At 38.9% G+C, this 14,927-nt stretch overlaps 1 protein-coding gene across 1 annotated transcript; it reads right to left on the minus strand.

The window, feature by feature from the left end:
* Nucleotides 1-1,737: 1,737 nt before the first annotated feature.
* On the minus strand, nucleotides 1,738-13,391 carry LOC142345790 (uncharacterized). Its single transcript, XM_075398144.1, has 3 exons — nucleotides 13,132-13,391; nucleotides 3,961-4,624; nucleotides 1,738-3,221 (listed from the first exon to the last, which is right to left on the minus strand). Exons 1-3 carry the CDS (start codon nucleotides 13,339-13,341, stop codon nucleotides 3,115-3,117), a joined length of 981 nt encoding a protein of 326 aa, XP_075254259.1. The 5' UTR covers nucleotides 13,342-13,391; the 3' UTR covers nucleotides 1,738-3,114.
* Nucleotides 13,392-14,927: the final 1,536 nt, after the last annotated feature.

Below are 14,927 nucleotides of genomic sequence, written 5' to 3' on the forward strand. Positions count from 1 at the left end.
TGTTGCGCCACTAAATTTTGCCTCGTATTTTTTCCTGCTTACTTTAAATCATAGGCAATCAAAGACCTCTTGTACTGCAGAAGGCATAGAAGTTGGATTCCAAATGCTATTGAATTCAGTTTTGTGTATAGAATGGGAATTAGAATTCAGAATCAATTTTGGGCAAAATTAACTGCTAACTTGAAAAGCAAATTCCTTTTTCATGGGAGTGATATTTTTCTTGTAGTTGGATTTCATATCCTGAATAAAGAGATCTCCCAGTCCAATTATTTTCTGTGCTAGGGTAAAGAAAGAACAACCTCACTGCTATGCACGTGTGGCAATCTTTGAGAATCCATCAAGTATTCTTGGGAGAAAATTAGTTTTTCATCTAATCTCTAAGCTCAACATTGCTGAAAAATTGCAAAGTTTTTTTCTTAACTCAAGTTCACAATTAAGCCTTTGTCTCAAACGGTGATCTGTTCCACGCATTTGGCACAGGAAACTCTTGACAAAATTATTAAGAAATTGTTGTCCAGTAACAACAGTTGCGTTGAAAAATTCCCGACAGATTAGAAATTTTCGAAGAATAAACAGAACGATGTCCAATTAAAAACTTGAAATTAACTCTCTTGGTTATAGGCAGCCAGTAAAATTTTCTCGAATTCTGGTTTGTAGGGGCTATTGGAGACAAGCAGAACATCAATCGAGTGCAAGAATTCAGAATACGCTGTATTTTTACAGAAAGCCAACTCGCGAGGCCATAGAAGGAGTTAATAAATTTGTGATAGAAATAATGAACGGGTCAACTCGAAATAAGATCAACGTGAGCAAGCTCATGCTCTGGGTGAATTTTACCGACGTCATTTTTCTTTCAATTAAAAAAACTGCCCATAACTACTGTGATCGATTGGTCATGTCGTTTATGGCAGATTTAAAACAACTGATCGTAATCTAAGTCAATTAAAGTAAAGTGACTGAAGCAGTATGATCAATATCAAAAGCAGATGATAGATCAAGTCCAATATAGATTACTGATTAATTTTTTTCGAAAGAATTTAAATCATTTAACACCTTTAAAACAGCTGTTTCTGTTGAATTAGCGACGCTTTAGGTAATTTGATATTTTATGAATTGATTTTTTGCCAAGATAGTCTTTCATTTGCATGAACAGTTTTCTCTATTTTCTATTAACTCAGAAATGAAACGTAAGTTGGTCTTAGGCCTGTAGTTAGATATCGTAGTCAAGATTGGACCTTTTTAATAGGAGTTTGACAATACCTTTTTAAGTCCTCCGAAAGGTAACCGGACGAAGGCATCAAATAATTTCGGAAAAAAAATGAAAGTCATAACGTGCAGTCTCTCATTGAGGCATGAGGTTTTTTATTGAAGGACATTTTTGCCTGATAATATGTCTCTGTCGTTACGCAGCGACAGTAGGCTAATATTTTTGCATGACATCGATTGAGTGAGAGGAAACCAAAAATTTTGACAAAACATTTGGCAGGCAAGAGGTAGTTGATTAAAATTGTGATTTAATTTGTATACTGTTTGAAAGTTTTATGGCGCTGGTGCTTTTGAGTACTAATAACTCAAAATTAATGGTTTTATTGAAACCCGTCTACCTGATCATTTTCAGCTTCGTTTTGATAGTTTTAGTTGAAAACGTTGGATTTTTGAGGATTCCCTTTCACTGTTTGGTCATTAAACCTTCTCTACCTGATTAATTAACTGATTGTCACTCACGTTATAAAGAAAGTGTTTTGAAAATAAACTCTGATTAACCAACCACTTAGCACTATAGTTTCAAACAAAGGCAGATGAGTTATAGGAGCACAGATGGGAACAAGGCCGATTATAGTTAGTTGCTCTGGGGTGATGACAATTAAACCTGCACAAATAAAGTAATCCAGATCTGATTAAACAGTTTGAATTAATAAACTAACATCCACATACGATCGAGGAACTGTTTGCTAACACTCCTCTCTATAAACAATTTTTCTTGCATTCAGCACCAAAAATACAGTCAGAAAATACAGTCTTGCTATTGTTTTTAATAAAGCTGCGATGTAAAACATATCCGATCCACATGGTAAGAGGAAACAGTTCCCGATTTGGATAAATATGATCACATGATTGAGCAGCACAACTGTGCGACAATACAAAATAGAAGAGATCAAGGAACAACTTGAAAGGGAGGGAGGAGGGGAGGGTATGACTGAACAATAAGCACCATATCTGTTTACAAATAAACGACTAAAATGGCAATTGCATATATAATTACTGCAGGGTTGATGACTGACGACCAGTAGCAAAACAATAGCAAAACTGTTACCGTTTTCAACCAACACCAAAAACGATGTCTTTATGGTAATTAAGACATTTATAAATACAGAACACACCGGTAAATTCAAGTAACAACTACAATCAGCAGCCATAGAATCGACAATTTCGTAGAAAGTAAGCTTCTTAAAAACAACCGTAACTCTCGAATAAAACCAAAGCTGGAGTAATTCGGACATCATTTTTCCAAAAAGAACAGATAATCTTGAATCGAGTTCTAGAATTTCTATACTCTTACAGATTAGTAGACTAACTAACACTATTCATGAACAATTAACTGTAACACAGAAAACAAGGACTATCAAAACATCCCTAAACATAGAGTACTGGATCTGTTTCATTTCCAGACAAAGATTTCCAATAAAACCCAGAAGATTTAGTGATTATAGCGCACTCACTTGTAAAAAAAGAATGGCCCCAATTTCATTGCATACAAGTTTCACTGCTATTCATTTCCAGATCAAATGAATGATTCAATTTGAACAGCGAAAATCAGTGTAAAAATTACAAATTAACTGTTATGGATATGAATCAGGTCCGAAATATTCTGTATGAAATCATGAACTGCAAAGAACAGGCAGTAAGATTTCTGATCTCAAGTTTTTCAATTCAGTCGACAATGTTCAAATTTGCTTTCATAGCCCTTGCTGGAGTTCTTCATCCCAAAATCAAGTCCACATTTTCTCAATTGTCTCAAGTAACCGGTAGTGCATTTGTCACTACAATTATGAATCAGTTCTTCCCCTTTAAATATGTTATGATTCTCTTGACGGGAGTGAGTTTCTCTCAGGACTAGTTGGTGTTAGCAGTAGTGGTGGTGGGAGTGATGCTGTTTGTGGTCTCCAGACTGGCAACTCTGTCCATCAACTCCACAACTTTGGCCTCTAACTTTTCACTAACTATAACACCAAATTTTTTTGGACGTGAAAGGTAAATTAAGAAATGCCCCTCCCCAACACTGGGTGAATATTGGCTGGTCCGGGGCACTCCCAGCACTACGTCTACTATAACACCAAACTATAACACCAAATGCATTTCTGTCACTGAAAGATCTCTTCGCAATAGTTTTCGGAACGTTTCGCATGGTTTTTGCAACGTTCATCACAGTTTGTTGATCAAAATTCAATGTAAATGATATTTCGGTCAATTTATGGCGTATTGTCTGGACTTCTAGTAGATATTATTTTGAACACAAAAGTTGAGCTCAACCTTATTTTAGCAAATCCTACGCGATGTAACACTATTGGTTTTAAAAATTCAAAATTGTACACGCTACTCGAAACGGATGATTTAATCACTGAACTTAAAACCAATACGTGCTTCTGGATAAAATTGAGCGTCCTCGGGAAAATAAGGACTTCTTAAAAACTGCATAAATCTTCCTCGTATTGTCGTTTTAAGAAATGCTGACTGTATTACCCATCGATTACTCAAAAACTAAATCTCAAATGTATTGTTTTTCAGGTCCAGAACACAGTGGCTGCTTAGAAAAGCTCGTTTAGTGGTTTTATTCCAAAGGCATTAATTTGATTTGCATCTTCGTTGCTACTACAATGAAGTGAAGTTAATCGAAGTTGTTCTGTGAAAAAAGTGTGCGCGAAAAAAGTGCGTCGAATGAAAAAAGTGTGCGCTTCATACCCTTATGTAGTTGTGTATTCTCAGTTTCTAGCTGTTTAATCCGACGGCACAGTTGATCACTAACAGTGTCTCCAAAACTCACAGTCCTCTTCCTCCCACTCCCACTGTCTCTGTGATGATTCCTGCTCTGACTCCACTCATCTTTAGAGCGGCCACCCTGTTGTTGTTGTTGATAATTATGATGATGTTTGTTACCATTTCCTGAGTTTCTTCTATCACTGGTATTGTTGTTACTGCTGTTACCATTTCCTGCCCATTGTTGTTGTTCGCTTGTGCTGTTTTTCCCTGAACCTCCACTTCGACGTCTATTATGCTGCTGTTGTTGTTGTCGCCAACCACCACCTGACCCTGAAGCACCTCCCCCTCCACCGCCACTATTACCACCACTTCCACTGTTTCGACCTGAAGAATGGCGCAGAGCTCGCTGGATCGTTTGTCTGGCTTCGGCAATGTGCAGCTTCAACTGGCCGAACTGTTGCTGATGATGGGAAGTGTAGAACTGGTGATTGTTTCTGTGGTACTGTGGACCTCTTCCTCTCTCTCCCCCATGGTGATAGGACTGCTGTTGATACTGCTGGCTGTAGTAGCCATTGTAGTCGGCACTGCTGTAATGCCCGTTCTGGTAATACTTAGGCTCTTTTTCGTTGGTTCCGTGATTTGTCACCTATAAAGACGCATCGAAATTGGAACTCTAAACGGATGAAAAAAGTCTCTAAGAGCAGATGAGAACTCAAAAAGCTTCTTAAGAGTAACTGGCGAGGGGTGGGCGAGGAAAGAGATCGAGGTAAAATGTGGTCTAAACGTTTCAAAATCCAAATTATCCTCCACTGCATATTTTTGCCTCCTTAGTAGCTTTGATGAAGCGTACCCTTAGATCCTAAAAGTTCTCAGAAAACGGTGTATAAATATCGATGCTCTCGTTTATGCATATGAAACTTATATGTGAATTTGATTAAAAAAGGAACCTGACAGTTCACTTTTTAGATTTATCTAAAGCATTTGACTAAACAGAACAGGAGGCATTCAACTTGGACCTTAGTACTTCGGTTTTAATTTTATCTGGAAGAGCACAACCTACTTACGCGAGCGCACGTTCATGATAGTTGCCCAATAATCTAGTAAACTGATAATCTTATAGCATCATTAGAGAATTTGATCCAGACAAAAAACTTGACATAAGAAAACACTCCTCTATTGAACACCCCTCCAAATTGCGCCTGAATGTCAAAAAATCTGTTTCTACGCTAACCTCTATTTCGATTGGATCAGGAGTCAAAACCTTTACTATTCCGTGGTTTCGATTGATTCGAAAGACAGGTAGTTGCTGATCAAAATCGGCCCTAAGGGTCTCTTTTTTCAATTTGTATCCAACGGAGATTTGAAAATCAAGTATACCATTTCACAGATAGACGTGTTCATCGACAATAACTAATTTAGCAAAAGCTAGTCAATTTTAAAAAGGTCAAATTGCTTAGCAAGAGACTCTTATTATTCTAAAAAGGAAAGAAGCTACTAAAGCAACGCCTGAGTGGTAGAGTCCCTGCACTGACAGTAGCTCTACTAGCCCTGACTTAACTGGGTGGAATAGCTTCGTCAGTTAATTTTGTCTAGCATGGGACAATAAAATTAGTACTAATCCGATTCCAAGACACAGCGCGTCCGAGAATGCAAAATAAGGATAAGTAGGGATACGACTCGAACTGAGCCTAAAGCATGCAAAATAGGTCCGACCTTGGCTCCAGGACAGCTGAAGTTATCGCTCCAACATTTCCTTAGTGAAATTGAGGAAAATTTAAGCGAGACTGGCTTTTTGTCTCTAGGCCAAATCGGAAAAAAACCCCAGCATCCTTGAGAAAAATGAGTTGTACCATAAGAAAGCTCTTGAAACGTAGATTTTATCGCGGTAACATTCGTTTGGTTTTTTATAGCAATTTCGATTTTCTAAATTACCAGTAAAATTTTTCTTACTGATACCTGTAATACTCGGGGGAGGCGTATGGGGTGCTTTTCCATTTAAATTAATAGCACATTTGTTATCAAACTTTCTCAAAATGGACTCTGGATACTTTAAGTTGACAGTTTCGTTTGATAATTGATACATTAACTTTGGAAAAAAAGGCCAAAAATTAAAAAAAAAGACATGGTTTTTCAGTTGAGTTCTTTGTTGTTTTTCTTGAAACTAAAAAACATTGGCTGCGGAAGGCTGAGAAAAATTACATTAATGGGGCGCCCTTTTTACAGCTGTAAATCAGTAGGCTGAGCGTAGCTATAACGAGTTCATTTTGGTTTGTACGAACCACAGAATTTGGATTGTATTGATCTGTCTCTATCGTAAGGTACAATGAGACCTTTATTCAGACCTTTCTCCCAGACTTCGAGCTTGCAAGAGGGAATAAACAGGTAAAGCCTAGCGGACATCAAATTGCGTCGCAATACCTCAGCTAGTCATAGTAGTTTTAAGTGCTTTCTATGCTATATTGACAGCATTACCCATAGTCAACGTGAAACGCTCACTTTCCGAAGAAATTGAGCCCAAATTTTTTCAGCCTGATGGGCAGCTTTGCAGTTTTTTTTTGCGTTTTTAGTTGTCCTAAAATGGGACTCAAAGCGACTTCGGACAAAATCGCACAGGTCTTAAGCGAGCTAGAATTTCTTTTGATGTCTGTTCTCTCAGGAGAATTTGGTGAAGCAAACTGAAATAAAGGATGTATTAATTTTTCAATTTCCTGTTCAAATTTAACTCTTATTATGCCAATGGCTATGCCTAAGCAAGCCAAATTGGTCTCGAGGATCTTAGCTTGAAGAACTTCCGCAACATTCAAGTAGGTTTTTCTAATTTTTAAATTTTATTTAACTTACTTTGTCACTTTTGGCTTTCTTTTCACTTTTTGTTTTCCAAACCGTTTCTGCTGACTACAGAATGAATTTCATTTGGAGAACTAACTTCAAAAACCTTTTCCATTTTTATTCTCGGCATTTTTAACTCCAGCAGCAAAGCCCACGAGTCTGTTCTGGTTATCCGACACCTATGATTGAAAAAAATTGACAAGAACAGAAACTAGCAGAGTTGTAAGATAAAATTGATGTGGAAAAAAACTGAACAGACCTTTGTCCTTTCGATGTGTTATGAAGCGTCAACTTTTATCTGCGAAATCTACAAAATGTTCAGAATCAATTGTTTATTCTTTAGAACTGGATTTATTGAATCAAAAAGCAGAAAAATTTACAGAAAAGGTACAGAAGAATTTGACCGTCTTCATAAATACGTATTATTCAATATTATTCGAAAAATCTAATGTTCTTTTTCTGATAATTCCGATTAAATTTCGTTGTTGGTATGAACAAGAAAGAAAAAGCAGATAAAAGCAAAAATTTGAGTGTAAAAACATGCAAATTTAATCTTATGTTTTAAAGAAAATAAAGACCCAAAGAATAAAGCATTTAAACAAACCCAGCAGATTCTAAAAATAGCCACTATTGTATCTCATGACACCAATTGAGAATGAAACAAGAACACAAAGGAATAAAAGAAACTAGAATATTGCATGAGTTCGATTTGACTCCGTAGTTAGGCACTTTCCCATTTATTAATGACAGTCTAGAGCGGTTAACATTAGCATTGGACCAGGTAACTTAGACTATTTAGAACAAAGTTCTCGTAACGGGCATTTATAACGTTCACGCCATACCTATTTGTTATTTCGGTCATGGACTTGTTAATTTTAAATTGCTTAGCTCAACAACTCGTTTTTAAAGTCACTGAGCAAAAAAGCGAAGAATGAAACTAGCCTAGAGAAATTAAAAAAATCCATTTAAATTGTCCAAAAAACCGCAAAATTAGGTGAGGCAAAACAAACTTCAGTTGACAGAATAAAAAACAAGCCAGCAATAAAGGGTTGAGAAGATTTCGGAGGTTAAAAATCCAAGTATTTGTTTCTACAAAAAAACTAAATTGCTTCTGAATAGTCTCTTTGTAAATATTTTATCGTGATTTGAGGAAAAATACCATAATTGCATCTAAACTTCTCTCAAGATTACTGATCCCAATTATTGTTTTAAGACCATTTAAATTTTGTATAAAATAGTAAATGATTTCAATGTTAAAAAAAAATCTAGAAACGTTTCAAACGAAAAAAAAATTACCATCATCTTTATGGTACCCTTTGCTGGAGTTGACTTAACATAATGTCATTGAAAACTCCAATGTCAAATAATTTGGTTTCAATAGTTATCTGGCCTGAAAACTGAAGGATAAAATGTTTTTCACAAATCAAGTTGCTGTTGATTTTTATAACATTTGTTTCCCTTATATCAGCATTTGTAAAGCACTTCTTGGCAGTCCGGACTTTTCAACGATTGTTTCTAGCTTATAGTCTGATTGCTTCAACATATCCTCAAAAGTGAATATCGGAACTTTCTGTGACATGCAGTAATAGGCGCGCCCTCTTGTTGCAATTAGAGATCTATTCTTTGTCGGCCTACCAATTTTTCTAACCCTGTTACAATTTATGTATTGCTATATAGCAAATTACTATGTATAAAATAGCATGTGCGCCCGGGGGCGTAACGTGTCAGTCATAGCACCCAATCTATCTCAACACGAGATACCCTTGCGGTGAATGCGGCACTGAATGCCGAGAAAGCACACTCTCTTGCTTCATGAGTGGCGCTTGGTATCATAGCCTAAACTGATCTGGCATCCAAGCACAAGCTCCGAATGCAATCCAAAGAATCATGGGGTCCTCTGGCTCTGCAACCATTAAGCGGCACTAGGAAAACGGAAACTAAAAAACCAATCTGAAGCCGAAGTGGATGATTTTCAGAACCAATTGAAAGAACCAACATCAAAATGCGGCGTCATTCGGCGAGTTAGAAGGGCAAATGTCAAGAAGAGAAAATTCCCTCAATGAAAAGTTTAACTGAAAAGTTTAAATTCCCTCAACAACGGCCAAAGAAGAGAGGCGCAAGATTGATCTGGAAAGCAGAGAATGCAACTTGATTATTTTCCGAGCCCCAGAAAGCAAAACTGTTGATCCGAAAGCCAGGTCAGAAGATGACTGCAGGTTCTTCAATGACATGTGCAGGGATGTATTCAACGTAAAGAACTTTAAAGCAAAAGGATCATCAGATTTGGACAAAAAACCGGCGCAACTTGAAAGAAGAAGAGGAAGTGACGTCAACTCCAGGCATGCCAGGTCCACAAAGATTCTCCTTTCGTCAAAAAGGGATAAAGACAAAATCTTTTGCCATCTGCAAAAAATTAGGACTGCTTACGAGGAATATAAACGTCTGAGCATTACGCACGACCACCTGAAAGAAATGAGAGACCAAATTAGACAAAAAGTAAGCCAAGCAAGGGAGAAGAATGGTGAGGCTGCAAAAAACTTCACCGACAAGCTGAAGGGTCCACCCCCATCAATTAAGCCTAGAGAGCGAAACGACCGCAGGACCGGCTCTCAAACAATGTGGGTGGATGGAAGATATAAACGCTGGAAATTAGACAAAGACTTCATGACATGCCACTTTCAATCTTCGATGTCGTGGAGGCTAAACCGAAGAACGCTAAATTTGATGTTGCAACTACGGAACCTGATATTTGCCAACGCTGGAGACAGAGGGGTCATATTGTACCTGCACAAACCAATCAGCAGAGTCTTTGCCGAGAAACGCTTTGAGGGTATCACACTTCCAGACTGCATGTTTATAGAATACCGCAACAAATCAATCCTGATTGGCTTCATCTACCGGCATTGCACGATATCTGAAGAAGAGGAAGCTCTCAGAATTGTTTTTCAGAGGACTACCGACTCATCATACAGAGACATGGTCTTTTTTGGTGACTTCAACGTCCCTGACAAAAGCTGTGACACAACTTCCACGACTCATGGGGAAGAAAGCAAGGACTTTATGTTTCTTGATTGTGTTAAGGACAGCTATTTTCAGCAGATGGTTAACTTTGACACTAGGCGCAGAGGGTCTAAGTCGCCAGGCTGTCTGGATCTTGTTTTTACCACATTTAAAGGGCACATCTTTGAACTGGATTGCGAGTCACCAATTGGCAAAAGCGATCAAGCTACGATCCCTTTCAAGACGAAACTAAACTGTATCAATGGGCAACCACAGAAAACAAGATTTCTCTACCACAAGGAAGACATGTCAATGCGAGAAGAGCTGGATATTGGTTGGAAGCCCTCTTTGAATGCGAGGACAGCCGCACCAGCTAAATGTGGAGATTGTACCACTGGAACGTGAGGTACGTGTTTTAAAACGCAAGAAACATTCACTGTGGAGAAAGTACATGCGAACAAAATCCCAAACTTACTATCACAAATACTGCATGTGCAGAAATGCTGTCAGGAGAGATGTACGGGACGAAACATGCAAAGTGGAGCATAATATTGTACTTCAAGTAAAAATGAATCCAAAAGCATTCTGGAGATACGGCAAGGTCAAGACTAAGACCAAAACTGGAAAAGGATGACAATCGCAAAGCAAGCATCTTAGTGAATACTTCTCCAGTGTTTTCAACTCCGAGGATAAATTTGGAGCCAAAAGTGGCCAAGGAACCACACAGGGATATCATAACTGGAAAGATGGTTGAAGACAAACTAAACAAAATTGCAGGGATTTGATCAAATTCATCCAGCGTCTTCGTTGAACTCAGTGCGCTGCTGATAAAACCAAAGGAAAACCTGTTCGATAATTCATTGAGCAATGCAGATCTACCGGATGATTGCAAGCAGGCACCCATTTCTGCTATTTTCAAAAGTGGTAAAAAGGAGGACCCTGGCAACTACAGGCCTGTCAGTATTGCCAGAATTGTGTGGAAGCTGCTAAAAAAGTATTATAACAGACGAGATTGGGAGACATCTACAAGTGAACAACCTAATTCGGACAAACAGTTCAGCTTTCTGAAAATACGTTCTACCAGCCTTTAGCTGTTGAAAGTCGTCAACGAGTAGGCTAAGCATCTCGATCAAGACCCGAAATTGATTGTAGTTCTTGCGATTTAAGAAAGGCGTTTGATAAAGTTCCACAAAAGGCATTGCTATTGAAAACCAAGTCTTATTGAAGTGAAGGGAGAGTTTGGGCTTGGATCAAAATTTTCATCCTTAATCGAAAGAAGTAAGTGGTGGTCAATCAAGCCACTTCTGCGAGTTTTGATGTTCAAGTGGAGTGTCCTGGGGAAGTGTTTTGGGCCCTCTTCAACCCTTGATTTACATTAACAACCTTCCACTGACGATTGAGAGTCAAAACTAGACGTTCGCGGACGACAAAAAAAACCTTCCGAGCTATCAAAGACAATAGACACCGAGCTATCAAAGACACCGACCAGAAAGTGTGCCAAGGACTGCTGACCAGAGCCGAAACTGCCCAATCATTGCGTGGCCACGGTAACAAATTAAAACTGGACAAAAATGAGGACTGAAATAAGGCAAAACAATTTCAGCCAACGTGTCTTAACGAGTGGCATAACCTTCCGAGAGAAGATATCTCGTCAGAGACAATTCGGCAGTTTAGGTCCAGATTGGACAACCACAAAGTCCATCTGCTGCAGCGAGACTTGTACAAAAAGAATGACTGGAGTATGGCTTGGAAACTTCCCTTTCATTCAGACAAAGCAGAGATGTTACAACTTGGAAACCTAAATTTGAACCGATGAAGTATCATATCTACGAGAACAGCAAGACAAAAATCAAAAGTGGACAGTGAGGTATACATGGGTGTCAACTTCGACAGCCAACTTATATTTGACAAACACTTTGCAGAGAAAGCAGCCAAGGCCAACAGAATCATACGACTGATCGCAACTTTTGTTCATCTAGACATAATACCGTTCAGATATCTCTTCAGTGCACTGGTCAGGCCGCACTTCGAGTACGCCACTCCAGTTTGGTCCCCACACCAGCAAAAACATTACCATGTTGGAGAATGTTCAACGTCGTGCAACAAGAAAGTCCGTGGAGTTCAAGCACCTCAGTTATGACTACCGTCTCAGAAGACTCGACATGCCAACACTGGCCAACAGAAAACTGCGTGGCAACATGATAGAAACCTTCAAATTCCTTAATCCGAAAATTGGGCACGACCAGAAAGTGTGCCAAGGACTCCTGACCAGAGCCGAAACTGCCAAATCATTGCGTGGCCACGGCAACAAATTAAAACTGGACAAAAATGAGGACTGAAATAAGGCAGAACAATTTCAGCCAACGTGTCGTTAACGAGTGGAATAACTTTCCGAGAGAAGATATCTCGTCAAAGACAATTAGGCAGTTTAAGTCCAGATTGGACAACCACAGAGTATCGTGAGCCTAAGCACCTTTATGATTCTAGGAGTTGAATCAGTCCAATAAAGAGGTGACCTTGGAAACTGGTCACAAAAGGGAACTGAGATTAGAGGACGTTTCCTGCCTACAGAATAAAATTATAAAATAAGGGGTTTGCTCTTGAGCCGCGCAGGACAATCCAGTGGACGAGTAGTGATCTCCTACTATGAGACATCAATGCACCGTATACAATTTTAAAGACAAGGCACTATATCTCTTTAGAGCTGCGTCATGAGAATTGAATTTCTATATAAACTAATTTGTTATGAATCTAGTCTCCCCTCCCGCACTATGGCACTGCATGAACTATCAGAGTCAGTTGGCCGTTTGGAACCACGGCACCCTCTGAGGCATCTGATAGCGCTACACAGGAAAGCAAAACTTATTCTCGTGCGTATGTATGTTATTGCGTCCGGGTATGATTCGGCTTTCTTTTCAGCAATTTTGCTAGCTAGCATTTTTATAGTGCGCATTGCGGAGGGTCATGCGCCCCCATACAGGAAAACACGGGAGGAACCAGAGGAAAACACCCGAGGAACACTACTCGTCGATAGGCGTCTTCGAGCACTTCGCTGGTAGAAGGTTCCCCCCAAAGAAAACCTCATTACCTGCTTTATAATTCGCTTAGTTCTTTTTTACAATTACTTATTTCTATATATTTATAACATGGAAGCAGTTTTAAAAATGAATGAACTGGAGCTAAATACTTGTTGCCGTGGACTTCAAGTGTTATTTTTTAAACTGAACCAATCACTTTAATGTCAATTAACTCAGGGCTTATATGCAAAAGTCAGCCACGTCAATGGCTTTCTTTTTTGTCAAATAGTCGAGAAACGGAATTTACTTTTTTCTCATGCGGGGACTTTGATTTTCTCGCCCTCTCGTTATTTAGTTTTGACTTCTGGAAGTGTACATGTCCCGAAGATGAGCCAGGTGACTTGTGTCGCTTTTCATTGCCAGCAGAAGCTTCCGTGCCGTACTGCGTGCAGAAAAAAGCTTCTTCAGCTTTAGATACGGTGGATTGGCTTAGCCATACTCCGTCACTTACACGCATCTCTTCAACATGTGAGGCTAATATCTGAAAAAGTAAAACAGTGGTTAGTTTGGGATGAAGACAAGCAAATCATCCTGGCACCGAAAAAAAAACAATCCACTATTAAATAGTTTCAAATTAACTGAATTAACTGGGGTAGCCATCGTTGCCTCTATCTAAATGATCTATATTATCGCTGCACACTTCATCACGCTCTTTATCCAAGAAACTGGCGATTAAGAACTAGTCCAATCAGCAGATCAACTCCAACACGTTATCAGTCAACCCGCAGTTAGCCTTCACGTGCAAGCTTAAAATCAGAAAAAAGGTAAATTAAGAAATGCCTCTCCCCAATACTGGGTGAATATTGGCTGGTCCGGGGCCCTCCCAGCACTACGTCTTCATAAAGCATTTCGTATTGTTTAAATCTATCAATAAAACAATTATATATAAAAACATCAGGTGAGGAAGTAAAACAAAAGATAAAAAAGAAATTAAAAGCCAATTAGTCTAAATTTAAAAACGAACGTTTTTGCTATAACTAGCATCGTCAGGTTATCAACTTTACTCTAACAGTATTTTTAAACAAAATGGATATATAACAACAATCACTAAAAAGATTAAAAGTTTTTTAGTTCTCGGAGTTGAACACTCGAAATTTCGAAAATCGTTATTTTCGACTTCCAAAACATGTCCCTCAATTTTTTCTATTTTTGAAATTTTGAAGGACTATCTTCCAGCACTAAAGTGATTTTTCGCTTTTCTTCAAATTTTGTTCGTTTAAGTTTTTTTTAAAACAAGCCAACTGACATGTCAGAGTAAAACTTCTCACATGTCAGAGTGTTAGCTCCCGCCCCCGGGTTTCGCCGCGCCTGTTTAACTTCGGTTTTCGTTGCCTTATGTGCAATGCCTCCACAGTAATCAATTTTTCAGTGTCGCTGCACAGGTTAATGATTCGCCAATCAAACGCGTTTGATGAACCGCAGCAGTCGCTAACGTGCTGCCCAACGGGCGAATCAAGTCTCTGGTGCTCTGTCATTCTTGTGAAAATATGACGCAAATCTGACCGACATAGGTGGATTCACGTCCACTACAAGAAATTTCATAAACGACGTGATATTTCAGATTTTGACCGAAACTCGACTAAAACTTATTAAATAGATTTGCCTTGAATATGTTCACATACTGTATGTTTTCAGATAGTATTGCGCTAGGAACATGGATCAATTAGTACTTACGTTTAGTACGCGGTTATCGGTTTAAATCTCTCATTGTACTTTGTTCAAAGACTTCTCCGTCCCTAGCCGGGACGGGTGAAGTCATCACTTGAGGTACAAACAATACAAACGTTCATCCACTAGGAAACTGCTGATTGCTGATAGCCAGTGCAGACAACTGCGATTCGCCAACCTCAACATTCTCTCCTTGCCCGGAGCACAAGTTCACCACGTCCACAAGTTCCTCCCCCAAAAAGGACGCTTCAACCTTATTGCGATTTTCATGGGCGGGAATGACCTGTTCGATAACATTGAAAACTCGAGTAAAGAAGCACAGGAAGTAGTTGACGAAATCGAAAAACTTACCCACAAACATCTCCAACTAGCAAC

Source organism: Convolutriloba macropyga, chromosome 9 (assembly GCF_964194025.1).
Source record: "Convolutriloba macropyga chromosome 9, txConMacr16.3, whole genome shotgun sequence".
In the NCBI taxonomy this organism is placed as follows: domain Eukaryota; kingdom Metazoa; phylum Xenacoelomorpha; order Acoela; family Convolutidae; genus Convolutriloba; species Convolutriloba macropyga.

Excerpts from the sequence above, each read along its gene's own strand:
- LOC142345790 (XM_075398144.1), bottom strand. The coding sequence starts at position 13,341 with ATGCGTGTAAGTGACGGAGTATGGCTAAGCCAATCCACCGTATCTAAA. Across the intron at positions 4,625-13,131 it reads AGTCCCCGCATGAGAAAAAA|GTGACAAATCACGGAACCAA; the intron begins GTAAATTCCGTT and ends GCGTCTTTATAG. Across the intron at positions 3,222-3,960 it reads GAATACACAACTACATAAGG|TTAGTGAAAAGTTAGAGGCC; the intron begins GTATGAAGCGCA and ends TTGGTGTTATAG.